The sequence below is a fragment of the Lissotriton helveticus genome, chromosome 6, assembly GCF_964261635.1.
Source record: "Lissotriton helveticus chromosome 6, aLisHel1.1, whole genome shotgun sequence".
In the NCBI taxonomy this organism is placed as follows: domain Eukaryota; kingdom Metazoa; phylum Chordata; class Amphibia; order Caudata; family Salamandridae; genus Lissotriton; species Lissotriton helveticus.
In genome coordinates, this window is record NC_136067.1 from 1,517,537,172 (window position 1) to 1,517,552,669 (window position 15,498).

A 15,498-nucleotide genomic window follows, 5' to 3' on the forward strand; every position below is an offset into this window, starting at 1 on the left:
GATCCTGGCTGCTCATCCCTCCATCCAACAGAGCTGAAAGACAAGTCACCCTTAGCCGTCAGTGGAGCACCACAGGGGATATGTAGGCTCCTGTCCAATGAAGGCAGATGCCCTCAGGACCACGCCCAGGCAACACAGGGTGTGTAGTGTGGGGCCGCCGGGTCAATGGCAGTGCGGGAGAGCCCTCCAAGCAGTTGGGCGAGGAGCTCTGTGCTGCTGCCTCCTGTAGAGCTCTAAAAGGGCCAACTTTGGTCCAAAGCTCCATACTCCACCTCTCAAATGTTGTCAGTCCGAATATCTTGGAAAAAAGGGTATGTAGTGGATTCATTTGTGTGACCTCACAGTCGGCAAACAAAGTAACATCTTCGCTCCTGACCAGTGTATGCTTACAACCACTACATTCATCTATCAGGGATCCCCGATGTAAGGGATCCAGGTCAGAGAGTCCCAGGGCAGACAACGGGTACTGGATAGTTGTAACAAGTGGGGTATTTCACCACTGGTTTCCGGGGCCTCCAAACTTCAGAAACCACCAACTAGGAACTAAGTACCCATTTCTAGCACTGGAAAGTCAGCATAGCAAGGAGGAGCAGTCCAAGGCTTACTCTGAGGAGATGCTGTAGGCTAGACAATCAGTCCCAGGGCACACAACGGGTACTGGCCGTAGTTGTAACAAGTGGGGTATTTCCCCACTGGAGTCCGGGGCCTCCAAACTTCAGAAACCACAAACTAGGAACTAAGTACCCATTTCTAGCACTAGAAAGTCAGCATAGCAAGGAGGAGCAGTCCAAGGCTTACTCAGAGGAGATGCTGTAGGCTAGACAATCAGAACTCAACAAATCAAAAAACACCACTCAATTTGTTGTCCAGTCAGTGCTTTTTCTTACAAAAAGGAAAGCTAGTTCAAAACACACACTACTAAGTACTCCATGAAAGTTAAATATATATGGAATGGCAGGGGGATATATCCATCATGACACCCTCTTAACCTCATCGCTGCTTGAGAGTTTCCCCTGCTGTGCTGGACAGCAATAAAAACGGGTGTGGTCATGACGAGCTCAGCTCGTCATAAGCACACAGGCACTGTGCTGCATGACGAGCTGAGCTTGTCATGAGCATGGAAGGGGTTAAGGGTCTCACAAGAAACAGAGGGCCGACACTAAAGAAATGTCCACCTGATCAGGTAATCCCTTAGATGCACCTTGGACCCTCTGCGTTGGAGACACCTCCTATGGTCTGCAGACTAACAAGCCTTGAGATCTAAAAACACAATACCCCCAAAACTCACCTATATGCTTAACACAACCTGAGGGGTACATTAGTCAGTTTTCAGGCCTAATGCTTTTGCCAGAGTGTCACTACAATATTTAAAGTCAAACTACAGAGTCAAAAACAATGCAAATTAATATTGAAAAATTTCAGGATGGTACAAACTTTTAAAAACAGTAAGCAACGTATGCACTGATCTACTGTCAACAATGTGTATGTCAATAAAGTTTTCAATGATCAATATAATGTAGTGTATGAGTCTTTCTTCTACCTTTAGCCTGGCTGAAATAGTAACCAAATGATTTACTAACAAAGGACCAGGCACCCAAAGCATCTGATCTGTAAACAAAGGTTACAGGGTCGTTATAGTTAGGAAACAGAATAAAAATAACCTTAGACGTTCCATGAAAAGACTAAAGGTTACAGGGATGTTATAATTAAGCTCAGATTTCACATGCACAACACTATTTAAATTCAGCAGATATAGTTACCTGAGCTAACTATAACTTACACCCCCACAATGCACTGCTTATGACCTCACAAATGACATCACTCATGATATGGTCAGTGCATCACTGATGACGTCATCCACAGAACCATTCACATACCCACACAACCACTCACTCACACATCCATACAACCACTCACACACCCACACAACCACTCAGACACCACTCACATACCCACACAGCTTCTCAGACACACTCACAAACTCATATAACCACACACACCCATACAATCATTTAGGCACCCATACAACCACTCACACACCCAGAAAACCATTCACAGACCCATACTCGGACATCCACTCACACACCCGTACAGCCCCTCAGACACCCACTCACACACTGATACATTTAGTCATACAGCCACTTGGCACCGCCGACATTGTAGGACGCTGCTCCAACCGCCTCCACGTCAAGATCTATGATCCTGGCAGAGCGGGTGGTCTTGCCTCCGACAGATAAGGGCCCAACAGCCAGCATCCTAATGCGGCAGTCGGACTGCCACGGACGGCCTGTCGTTAACCCGACCTCCCAACATAGAAATCAGGCCGAATAACGTCCTTGTAACATTTGTTTATTTATTGAATTTCAAAGGTTTATTTTATTTACCAACTGTAACCTTTGAGAGTGGGTCAGTTGAACTGTGCTTAAAATGAACACCAAGACTCCATTTTGTGTTGGCATGCTCTCAGCAACCTGGTAAAGAATTGATTTCTGTGACTCTGTTGGAGCTTGCTTAACCCTCCCCACTTGTGGTTGAGCCGATTCCGAGAAGCTGCCTGTGTACCTCGCCCCCAGTTGTGCCAGAGACTTAGCCACATCCTGTCCACTTTTGGTAATTCAGCCTCCCACGACCAACGGCTGTGCCCCGTGACCACACCATCTGGGCACGGAAGTCAGAGGCTGTGTGTATTGTGCAATCGGAAACAGATGCTCTGTGACCATGCCATCTGGGCACGGAAGTCAGAGACGATGTACATTGTGCAACCAGAGGCAGATGCTCCCTGGCCACGATCGCGCCACCCAAGACTGATGAGGAACTTGTCTGATGAGGAACTTGTCTAATGAGGAACTTGTCTAATGAGGAACTTGTATTGTGTAAAGGGTGTGGCTAGTACTATAATTATGTGTGCACTGCAGAGTGAAGCAGCAGTCTCCGTAGAGTTGTCTTTGTGCCATTCTGGGACTCTGTCCTTAGCTCGAGCTAATAAAATAATTTACTACCCTCAACAGCTAAGTTGTCCTGGTCTTTTTGGTAATGCACAATTGAGGAAAAGAACCCGTAGATTCTAGGTGTCCCCTGCACTGCTGGCTTTGACCCTCCAGTGAGGAGGGGTCTCCAAAAAGCCGGTTCTACAGGTCTATGAACGTCTGTATAGGTCAGTGAGTGGTTGCGTGAGTGGTTGTACGGGTATGTGAGTGGGTGTGTGCGTGGCTGCATGGGTCTTTCAGTGAGTGTGTGACTGGCTGTATGGGTCTGTGAGTTGGTGTGTGAGTAGCTGTCTGGGTTGGTGATTGGGTGTGTGAGGGGCTGTATGGGTCTGTGAGTGAGTGTATGTGTGTATGAGTGGATGTGTGAGTAGTTTTGAGGGTGTGTGTGAGTCGATTTTTGAGTTGGATTGTTTGTTTGAGTTTGTTTGGATTGAGTTGTTTGTGAGTTGGATTTATGATTTGCAGAATGGGTGGGTGTCTAAATTTCCGTGAGGGTGTGTCAGTAGCTTTGTGAGTGACCAGGCCAGAACAGAACACCACCTGCCCCTTTCCAAAAAAAGTCCACAGTTTTGCACAAAATATCTACCCAACTAGAGTACTTTCTACTGGTTAATTACTAAGTGTACCTCGCTGAGTAAATCTCCAGTGCGTTTTCTAAAGTTCCAACTGCATAATGGACCACGAAGAAATGTCTTGTGTTAGTTACCTTGTATGCGTTTTGGCAATGTGATTGTTCCTCGAGCATCTTTATCAAGAAATGTCCAATAACATGAATTCTCCTATAGAGAGGACTACAAAGAGGTAGTCTCCACAAAACAAGGGTACTTCCTCTTAACTATATAAAGTTGGAGCTTCTTTGTTTGGTGGAGATGTTATCGTAATCTTCGGCACCAAAATCGGAGGGAAACGTGCTGGGGGACCTTTCAGTAAGCTACCCATCATGCTGGTAAAAAGCGGGAAGACGCTTCCATATTAAGGTGGACAGGGAGGGCCAAACGAGCAAGGCTGCCAGGTGATTTTGCACATTTGCTTACTCTTAGTCATTTAAACGGAGAACCATGGACTCTGCACTCACCAGGAGAGGGCAAAAAAGAACCCACTTCTCATATTTAACAAGGGGATAGGGCCGCGTGAGCCCCCTCTTCGGGCAGATTTTGGGCTCGAGCCCCCAAACCCATGCCATTTGATGCTGGGTGCCCTGGAGTACACCCAGGGCACCCATTGTACACTGTTGGGGACTGCGAGGGCAGCCCCAATGCCCCTGTGGTCCCTGATCGCTCCCTGCCTCCATCGGGAGCCAGCATTGCTCCTGATTGCAGGGAGCAGCAAAAATGCTGCTCCCTGCGAGAGGAGCAATTCTTTCATCTGTCTTCCTGCCCGCTTGACGGCAAGCAAAAAAACAGATAAGTCTACTACCAGCAGGTGGGAGCAGTTTTCCTGCTCCTGCCCACTGGGAGCAGACTTTCTGTTTGCTCTCGCTTGACAGGAGCCATCAAAGCTCCCACCACGCGACAGCGAATTGCTATGTCTAGAGTATGGGCACATCAGGACATAGGGAGCCGGCCCTGGGGGGTGCCAATACCCAGGGCCATTAATGGCCAGAAACAGTCCGGGAGGGGTGGTCCCATTGCCCCACTCCCCCTTTAAATGTTCATCATGGCCCGGGGATGTGGTGGTCCCTGGGGCCCTACTACTTAAAGCAGGGAAGTTCATGCACCCCCCTCCAAATTTTTAATAAAGCCCCAGGAAGGTGGTGGTCCCTGGGACAATATTGGCCATCGGGAGGGCGGACGCATGCACTCTCAACCAATATTATATATAAAAAATACGACTCTGGGGCCTGACCCATCCAGGGAGCTCAGATACAAACAAGCATGGGAGATCGCGCTTGTTTTTTGTTTTTAATTTTTGCTGGGATTTACCAATCTTCGTGATTCACTGCAAAAAAAATGCTGCTGCCCCGGCGGGGTCCCTGGTGGACCCCAATACCAGTCCTAGGGGGTCCGGGTTTTCCTTCCGTGTCCCCTTCTAATATTATTTGAAGGGGACACATTATTATTTTATTTTTTATTTTATTTTTTTTATTTGGGACTCGGCTGAGTCATCTGTTGGATTTGTGAAGGTTTCGCAGATATAGATATACAAATTTGGGTTTCCTTTAATATCTCAAAAACTACTAAATGGTTTCAACAAATTACAAAAAGCAAGCTTTCTGGAACAAGAACTAGCTTTCTGGCAAATTTGGTGTAATTCTGTTCAGAGGGTCGGGCTGCAGTTGTGTTTCAAAATCTCAACAGGAATTAACTTTGGAAAAGAATTTTTTTTACCCCCCTCCTTTTTCTCAGCCCACGCTTGACAGATCACCCTAAAATTTTCCATGCACAACTAGATAAAGAGGGTCACATGTTTTGGGAAAATTTTGCGTAGGTTTGTCAAACGGCGTCAAAGTTATGAGCAAGTCAAAAAACACTTTTTCCTCTGGAAACTAGGGGCTTGATTATGAGTGCTGCGGTCCACAGATGCTGCACTCGCGGTGGCGGTCTGACCGCCGCCTCCTCGGTGGCCCGACCGCCAATTAGGACTACGGCGGTCAGACTGCTGCCAAGTCCTGGATCCCACAGCGGTGGGGAAAGAGGTGGGGATGGGAGGCTGCGCCGATGCGGGCACCGGCGTCCCAATCACGATCTGCCTTTCTGCTGACCTTTTCCATGGTGGGGACCGTATCATGTAAACGTTGGTGGAAAGGCAGGTAAGGGGCCCCAACCCAGGCCTCCGGGTGATTTACCCATTGGGCAAAGTGCACTAGAGTACATGTTGTGCCCCCCTCTCATTACACTATCGTATGGGCACTGTGTGCCATGCACAACATGGTGCATGGTACACAGTGCATCCAACATGCAAGTGGTGCTGTGCTTCAGGCTCTCTGAGCCTAAGCATGCCCCTACCGAGGAACCACTGATACAACACCGCCAGCCGGCAGTGTAATCGTAATACGGCAGTTGGGATGTACCTAATTAGTGGCATTCTCCCGACTGCCGGAACAGCGATAGACCCGCCAAACTCATAATCAGGCCCAATAGGTAATCTATACACATATATATTCACTGAAAAAAACAACGTTTACAGGGAAGTTATAGTAAGGCTCAGGATTTACTCGTACAAAATCATTGAAATTCCGCCGTTATAGTTGGTGAGCTAACTAGAACTCAACCCCTGCAATGCACTAATTATGACCTCACATATTACACCAATCATGACATAGTCAGTGACATCACTGATGGCATCTCAAATGACATCACTGATGACATCACCCAGTGACTGAGTGTTTTTTTAAAAGTTTATGAGAGTTAAATATATATATACCAATGTGTATTGGTAAATCACGATGAGTGCCTGTTTGGATGATTCCGTGGGTGCGTGACTGACTGTATAAGTGAGTGACTAGGTGTCTCGGTGAATGTATGTGTGAGTGACTGGTTGTGTGAATGTCTGTATCAGTCTGTCAGTTGGTGCCTAAGTGGCTGTATGGGTACATGAGTTTGTTTATGGGTGAGTGATTGGTTGTCTGAGTACCTCTATGGGCGTCTGAGTGTCTGTGTGGGTGGGTGAGGGTGTGTGTGACTGCTGGTAGGGATGAGTGAGAGGGTGAGTCAGTGGCTGTATAGGTTAGTGAATGAGTGTGAGGCGCTGTATGGGTGAGTGTGTATATGGCTGTGTTGGTGATTGAGTGCATGTGTCAGTGGTATATGGGTAACTGTGCATGTAAAAGGCAGTACAGGCGAGTGATGGGGTATGTAAGTGATTGCATGGGTGTTTGAGTGAATGTGAGAGTAGCTGTATGGGTGACTGGGTGCTTGCTTGTATCAGTGTCTGTATATGTGAGTTTAGTATCTTTATGAGTAAGTGAGTGAGAGTGTGTATGTAACTATGGGTGAGTGAGTGGCTGTGTGATTGACTGTATGGGTGAGTGAGTAGATGTGCGAGTAGCTATATGGGTGATTGACTCACTGTGTGAGTGTCTGTATGAGTGGATAGGTCAGTGGCTGTATTAGTGAGTGGTTATATGAGTGGCTGTATGGGTGAGTGAGTGGATATGTGTGTTTATGAATCAGTGAGTGGCTGTGTAAGTACTGGTATGGGTGTGTGAATGTGTTTGAGAATGGTAGTGTGGAAGATGGAGTGGGTGTATGAAAGGTTATATGGGGTATGAGTGGGGGCATCAGAGATTCTGTGGATGATGTCATTTGAGAAGTCATCAGTAATGTCACTGACCATGTCATGAGAGATATACGGAATATGTGAGGTCATAAGCAGTGCATTGCAGGGTTGTGAGTTATAGTTAGATCACTAACGACAACGGCTGAATTTCACTGATTTTGACATCTGAGCCTAACTGTAACGTCCCTGTAACCTTTGTTTTTTCAGTGAATTTCTATGATTTAGGTAGTAATGGTGTTTGCCGAGTGGTGGAGAAAGGGGCAGGACGTCTAACCCGGTCTCAAAAATCCCGCTGTGTAGGACTTACAGAAAGTACCAGGAGGGCTTCCTGGTCCCCAAGGTCCCTCAGGCGAGCCCGCCTTCAGCAAACAGTGGTTGAGAAAGGAGAAGACTGGTATCCCAGACCTCTGAAGGTGTGCTGCAATCACCGCCAACACTTTCTGAAATACCAATGTGCAACAGGTGAAATAAAAGAGCGCACAGAGCACTGAAAATGCTCTGGGCCCACTGTGAACCGCAGACAGTACCCTGTTACCTGCAGGAAGGGAATGTGAGAAGACGTATCCTGCAGGTGCAGCTCCGCCATCTAATCTCCAAAATCCAAAGCAGACTGTGCCTGGACTTGTATTTAGAATGTGTCCTTCCACAGAGAGCACTGAGATGGCATAGATCTTTGTTTTTTCATCAGCAATAGGAACTAGTGAGAGTAACCCCCAGTTGCTACTTCTGACCCCCTTTGGCCAAAAGGGCCTGCTCTTCCTGCCATAAAACTGACAGATGGTGCTCCGAGGGCAGTGCAAGATATGAGAAGGCATAGCCCCGAAGGACAACTTGCAGGACCCAGTTGTCCGAAGTGATTGTTTTCTAACCCAGCAGAAAATGTCAGATTCTGTCTCCCACATGATGGCTGGGTGTCTAGAAGGACACACAAAATTATTTTGTGGCTGCGACAGCAGGGAGGCCTGCCTGCTGCTCCTGATAACCACATGGTCTGTGGTATGCACAGCATCGGACAGAAAAAGACTGGGAAACTTGCTAGCCTGTGAAGGCTGGTATTGACAGTACTGGTAGCCCCTATCATAGCCATGGAGGGGGTTAAACTGCTGGTGAAGCGTTCTCACTAGGGCAGACAGAACCACAGATCAGCCATGGGAAACAACTTCAGGAGTAGGACCAGAACGAACCCTTTCAATCTTGACTGGCAACAGTGTGGAGTCTTTCAATGTCTGGTAACGTGGAACTTCGCCTCATTGTCCCATGTGCTCTTAGGGTTTTCCTGGGCACAACAGCTACAGGTGTAGGTGTTGTGTTCCAACCCTAAGCACCAAAGGCATACCTGACAGACATCTGTTTGCAACAGTCCCTAAAGTGTTTAAATCCTGTAGTCTTAGAGGATGAAATTGCCCTTGCATATTGGTATATTTTTAAATATTTTGAGTGAGAATGGTCTCTTCAGAGACAAGAGGGTAGGCCTGAATTGTGCCTGTGGCAGACAGAAAGGAATTTATGTCAGCGATCACAAGTGGCACTTGTATGAAACTCTGCATGTCATTTCCAGAGCAAAACGACATTGTCTCAGAGCCACGGGATACCGCCTACTGGCACGTAGAGGTACTACTGATGTTTCCAGATCCAGTCTGACACTTAAGGAATAGCATAAAATACAAAGCTTCCATACTTACGAGTGAGGCTTTTAGAAGGGTTCAGTTGTAATACAGAATCAGGGAGTTCATCCAGAAGTCTGAAACAATAATGCATAGTATTATTAACTTCTTATGTAATCACTTTAGAATATTATGTACAGTTATCCTATCTAAGCTTTAAACATGTTTGCATTCTGAATGTCTTCATCTGCAATAAAGGGGGCAGGGTAATCCTGGTCCCAAAGACACAAAATCATGCTGTGTTTTTATAATACACATTTGAAAGCTCAACACACAAAACTATGAACAATCACTAACGCACCTAAACCAGCTAGAGAAAGTAAAATACTAAGATTGTTGGAACAATTTTTCCCCCACAAAACTATGTAAAATCGGATGTAATCCAATTGCTTGAGAAAAGTAAAATTTTTTTTTTAGCACAATGGGTAAATGTATCGATAGAAACAAGCAAAGAAAAATAAATAATTATGCACACTTATGTAAAGATCAGTTAGGCTTAAAATGCACTGAGGTCACTCCTTGTGCATCCCTGGTGAAAACACCTCCGACAAAGCACCACCAGCCCACCATCTCTTAAAAGATTATCTCAGACACACTATTGACACCAAACAGCTTTAATTTCATTGGCTTTGTCGAGTTGCTACTAAGCAGGTTGCCTGCCAAAAATATGTCCTCCTTACTGCATCTTCCTTTCCACATAGTAGATGCCCACTCAAGCTCCCACCCATCACGGTTTTACCAATTCAGCGTCATCAGTAAGTAAACCTTAGAACTTGGAGTAAATATTCCTGAGCACACCAGATGCCTATTGAATGTCATATCTGATCTTATCAAAACATCTTACATCATATACCAATGTCAGTCCTATAGCCCTCCATTACACCTCACAGTTATCACTGAGACACAGATAGGCACAAATGACTCCACCACACTTATAACGCTCCATACTGACCTTGCTTCCTTTTGTCATACATCATTAACCAGCAGCAAGAGCAGTGGAGTTGTCATTCTGGTTATTCTCAATTCTATTCCTATACCTTAACCCTCACTTGAAATCCACTCCACCTCAGTTCTGCCTCTCCGCCTCAGTTCTTGCATACTTCAATGTGAATGTTCTAGTGAGCTACTACCCACCACACGAGACTGGCTCTTTGAAATCTCTGACCATCTTATTGGCTTATGTGAACCCGCCACCTTTTTCATTCTACTTGAGAACTTCAATCTAAAGGACAAATTACTTACCTTCGGTAACACCTTATCTGGTAGAGACATGAAGTTAGTTACCTTCGGTAACACCTTATCTGGTAGAGACATGATCTAGCTGCAGAATTCTTCCCTTTGAACTTCCAGGCATCAGGCTGGATTTGGAAGATTTTTCATAGTAGTACCCCTGTACGCCGGTAGATGGCGTTGGTCGGCTCCGTGTGATATCGTCATTGTTGTGTTTGTCATCGTCGTGATGTCCACGTCGTCAATATAACTGCCAAACCGGTGCGCTGACGTCAGTACTTTCCACACCAGAAGCACGGAGCTATGAAGTGACTGCCATGTTGTGTTAAAAAGCGAACAACTAGGGCCCTGAAGGGGATCATCCCTGAAACTTAAAGCCAATTCCGCAGTGCAGGGAGGATGGGTGGGTCAGTAAGGAATCTGCAGCTAGAACATGTCTCTACCAGATAAGGCGATACCAAAGGTAAGTAACTTGTCGATCTGATAGACCCATCTAGCCGCAGATTCCTTAGCTTTGAACAGATACCCAAGCAATATTGTCTCCGGAGGAGAGACTGCGAAACGGTTCAGACCAGAAAATCCTGTAAACCAGAGCGACCAAAAAGGCCCTCTCTGTGAACCTGGGAGTCCAGGTAGTAGTGTCTGGCGAACGTGTGAAGCGATGCCCACGTGGCAGCTTAGCAAATATCCGATACGGGAACACCACGCTGGAGAGCCATGGTGGCCGCTTTCGCCCTGGTGGAATGGGCCCTACGCCCTTCAGGAGGCTCCTTCTTCGCTAAGGCGCAACAAATCTTTATGCCGAGGATAACCCATCGGGATATAGTGCTCTTCTGGACAGAACAGCCTCTTGTTTCACCCACATACCCTATAAAGAGTTGGTCGTCCACCGTTCAGGAGGATAGGCCCGAAAATGCACTGTGTCCGGAACCGCCCAAATGAAAAGAAGCAACTGAGAGGGAGTCAGGTGTGACTTTGGCACATTGATAGTTAACCCCAGCGAATGCAAGAGCTTTGCCGTTGTCTGGAGGTGGGACACGACTGCTTGGGACAAGCCCGCCTTCAACAACCAGTCGTCGAGATAGGGGAAGACTGGGACCCCAAATGAACTGTGACCACCGCCATCACTTTTGTGAACACCTGAAGGGCACTGGTGAGGCCAAAGGGAAGCACCGTGAACTGAAAGTGCTTGCGAGGAGCTTTAGAGACCGCTCCCTCAAAGCCTTCAGCGCCATGGCCCGGCAGTCTGAGCACGACTGGTCGCATTCCAGACACCACAGATAAACCAAATGGGGGTTGTTAACTGACATGGCGCAGTGACAGGAGCCGCACGGCTTGAACCTCGAGGTCTTCCTACACACCAACGGAGTCGACGTAAAGTAAAAAAAAGTCTTGTCAAAAATTACAACGGATCGGCGCTGGCTGGTGCAGAAAGAAAAGAACTAGACGTCAGCGCGCCAGAGTGGCGGTTATTTTGACGAGCGTCTGAAAAGTTTCAGTGCTCCGTCCATCATCTCCTTCTGTTTGCTTTGGTTATTTTGATGACACAGACGTCACGACGACGATGAACACAACGCCAACAATGTCACGCGGAGTCGACCAACACCACCTATCGGCGTGCAGGGGTACTGCTACGAAAAATCTTCCGGATCCAGCCTGACGCCTGGATGATCAAAGGTAAGGAATCTGGGGCTAGATGTCTCTATCAGATTGTTAAAGTACAACTTCATAATATCCTGCTTATACAAAATTATCTGATAACTCATTAACAAGCATAATTCCTCAGCTACAAATAAATATGGTAAACCTCTGCACCTTATACTAATCTCTAACAAGCATACCTTTTTTCCTCCTACCTTTGATCCTTCCTCTTCTGACTGACTCGAACCTTACAGAGACCATAATTAACATTTCCTCTCCCCTCCCCCCAAATCTATCACCAACTCTATCATCTCAAAAATGAAAAGACTCTGGAGTCCTTTTTGGGCATCCTCAAATATATCTACAACAATTTCATACCTCTGCAACACACCACATCCTCTGAAGATATCAATATGACACTTCAGCATGCTTTTGACCGGCATTATGCTCTAAGCACATTCTCACCTGCTGTGCCATGCCCACACCCCTGGATAACACCTGACATTTGTTTACTTAAAACAAGTATGAAGACACGTCTATGCGAATGGTGCAAACAAAAGACTGAATAATCTTGCTCAGTACAGACAAGCCTTAAATATGCTTCCTTTAGACAAGGAAAAATCCACATAACTTCTAAACATCATCATTTCACTGCAGCCCCATCATCAAGTTCTGAAACGTCCAATCAACAACTAAATTTCTTCCATGCACTCCCATTTATCATGCAGTTCACTCACTGCCTAGCATCTACTGTTCCAAAAAAAAATCACCATGGCAGAGACACTCGCTACAATAATTATCATCCTTTCTTCATCTCCACTTATCCGCTACTGCATTCAATTGTACACTTTCACTTTTCCACCATTTCATCTTTGGAGCTCATTCCTATACTTATATCAGCAAATCCTTCATATGACCTATCTGATCATTTTGGCCCACAAATTATCAAACCTCTGGTTTTCTACTCAAAGGCTGTACACTTCCATATCCCTCTATATACCGTTTCCTTCCAGTTGGATCCTACTCACAATTCAAATGCGCAGTAGTACTACCACTTTAAATTATAAAAAAATACATCTGACCCTTCCTCTCATTCCAGCTACCACCCAGTAACCCAGCATATTTTCTTGTTCAAGATATTGGGACAGCTGATTTTCTAATAAACTACACATTTTCAATCAAGAGTCTGATCTCACCAATCAATTGAGACTTCCCACTCACCATGTAGCCAACTGAACTTACTCCGCTCATCATGAAAATCTGTTATCTATCTTCATACTGCTTGATTAACCCACTGAGTTCAATACTGTAGATCACCCCATGTTACTTTTCTCTCTCCAAAATGTCAGCATCACAGGCTCTGCCCTACAAAGGTTTTGATATTGTCTCTCAGACCTATCTTTCTGTGGTATTGGATTCTCATAGATTCCCCGCAAACTCTCTATCAGTTAGAACTCCTCCAAAGCGCTCTTAGGACCACTCCTTTTTTTCTCCATACATTACCTCCCTTAGTGATATCACCTGCTCTTTTGTCTTCTTCTATTGTCTTTATTTGAATGCACATGAATGGCATTCTCCTTTCATTCTCTCAACTCCTCTAATCATGCCTATCTGGTTGTCTTACCACCAATTTACTATCAAAACGCCTGCAGTCACTTACGCTTAACTCGTAAAAAAACAAAGAACTTAGTATCCCCGCATTAACCACAGCCTGTCAATGATTTCACTTTGCTTCGGATGAGGCTGCAGATTTTCTTCTCTCTATTCTTTTTTTTTTTTTTTTAAATCTTTTTATTGAAGTTAAGACCAAACAGTGGCCATCGTGGACACACAAAAGGGCTGCAAAGGCGTACAGTAGATCACACAGTGGGTACAGTGTTACATCAATGTCATGGCAATAGGACTGTAAAATATCAAAACAATTAGATGTCTACCTCAAGTACCGGTCGGCGAGGCTGAGGGGGTTCACATATGCCGCCTCTGTAGTCGTTCCATTTGTCCCATATCTCCTCCCATTTTTGGGGGCACCCCCGGGCCACATACACCACCTTCTCTTGCAACATGCACCAGTCCATGTCTCGTTTCCATTCAGCGATTCGTGGAGGTGTGATTGCTCCCCAGAGTCTTGCAATGTTGCGCTTAGCTACCATCTGACCGAGTGTAACCCAACGCCTGCCTTTAGCTGGTAAGTCTGTTGGCTCCCATATGTTCAATATGCAGCGCTTTGCCTCTGGGGCAACTCTAATCCCCAAACTTCTTGCATACAGCGCACCACCTTTACCCAATATGTCTGCAGTAGTGGGCACTCCCATAGTATGTGAAAGAAGGAGCAAATCATTCTGCATCCCCTCCTACACCCGTCACCTTCACTCCTGCCCATCCTTTTCAGCCTAGTGATTGATATGTACACCCTGTGTAGAATTTTAAGTTGGATGAGCCGCAGCCTAGAGGAGATAGCCACCTCCTTGGGAGAGGCCAGCGCGCTCCTCCACTCCTCCTCATCAATTTCCAAACCGTCCGCCTCCCACCTCCCTTTGAGGCCCAGGAGTAAAACGGGAAGGTTATTTATCAATTTCTTGTAGGTGAGTGAGATTGTGTGTTCTTGTATGTGACCATCCAACAGTCTATCTTCTAGGGGGGGTGCCTGAGGGGGCACTGTACCATGTGGGATGTTCTTCTGCAGTGAATGACGGACTTGGAGGTACCTAAAGTACTCAGTGTTCGCGAGCTCATATGTGGTTTGTAGGGATAGGAAGGACTTGCCTCCGCCAGAGTCCCAGAGATCTCCTATCCGGGTTCTCTCTATTCTTAATACCTGTACACCCTTTTACCAAGGTACTCTTCTTCATTTTCGCTTCAAGCTAATGAGGCCAAATGACACAGTGAAAAGTTAGTTAAGATAACTGGCTAGAGCGTGACTAAATTAATCTTTTGACTGCAGGTGTGTTTGTACACCTCTGTGTTGTAGCTTTTTTGTCGCTATGAGCACTGACATAAAATATATTTAGCACATTCGGGGCTGTGCATTGTTGTAAACCCCACATCAAATCCTAATTCAGCCTGAAGAGAATGAAAAATATGTATATCTTTTCATTATTTTTAAAAAATTTGCTCAGTATTTTGCTGCATTTCTCAAATGGATAGATTTAAATCCTGGAAACCTAAAGAAGGAAATGTAGCTCTGAATGTCTAGAGTTTGGCAATGCCAAATGTGTGTGGAGTTTTCTAGGAAATATAGGGCCAGATGTAGGTGGCCAAATACCGAGCGGTAACGCAGAAATTCACAGAATTTCTGCGTTTCCGACCGGTATTTGGGTGAGAGCAATGTAGGTGAGTTTAAACCTACTTGCAAAATAATGAATCACAAAATTGCAATACGTTATTTTGCTCTTGCATTTAAGGAATCGGAAATTGAGATTCCTTAAATGCAATGTAAGTAGCACAAAAAAAGTGCACTTCAGCCTTACAGAATCGCTAATTACCACCAACTTCAAGTTGGTGGTAATTAGCGATTCCCTTTAAAAAAGCACGTTTTTGCTTTTTTTAAAGTGACATGTGGCACACATCCATACCCTTATGGAATGTATGTGCACCACATTTGCACACATGCACATTTCAGGGATGCAACAGGGTGTTCTTTTGACAGCCTGGCACCCTTGAAATAGCTGGCGCTAGTTGTGATTCTTTACTACCGAATCACAAATATTGAATATCTTCCCATTTATTCCTATGGGCCTCCTAGCCCATTGGAATGAATG

General features: G+C 45.7%; 1 protein-coding gene across 1 annotated transcript in view; it reads right to left on the reverse strand.

Moving 5' to 3' along the window:
- Nucleotides 1-15,498, reverse strand: part of VRK2 (VRK serine/threonine kinase 2) — a 424,890-nt gene that overhangs the window by 123,185 nt on the left and 286,207 nt on the right. The window contains 1 exon segment of the mRNA XM_078649306.1: nucleotides 8,888-8,946. Within this exon segment, the coding sequence (XP_078505432.1) occupies nucleotides 8,888-8,946 (59 nt within the window).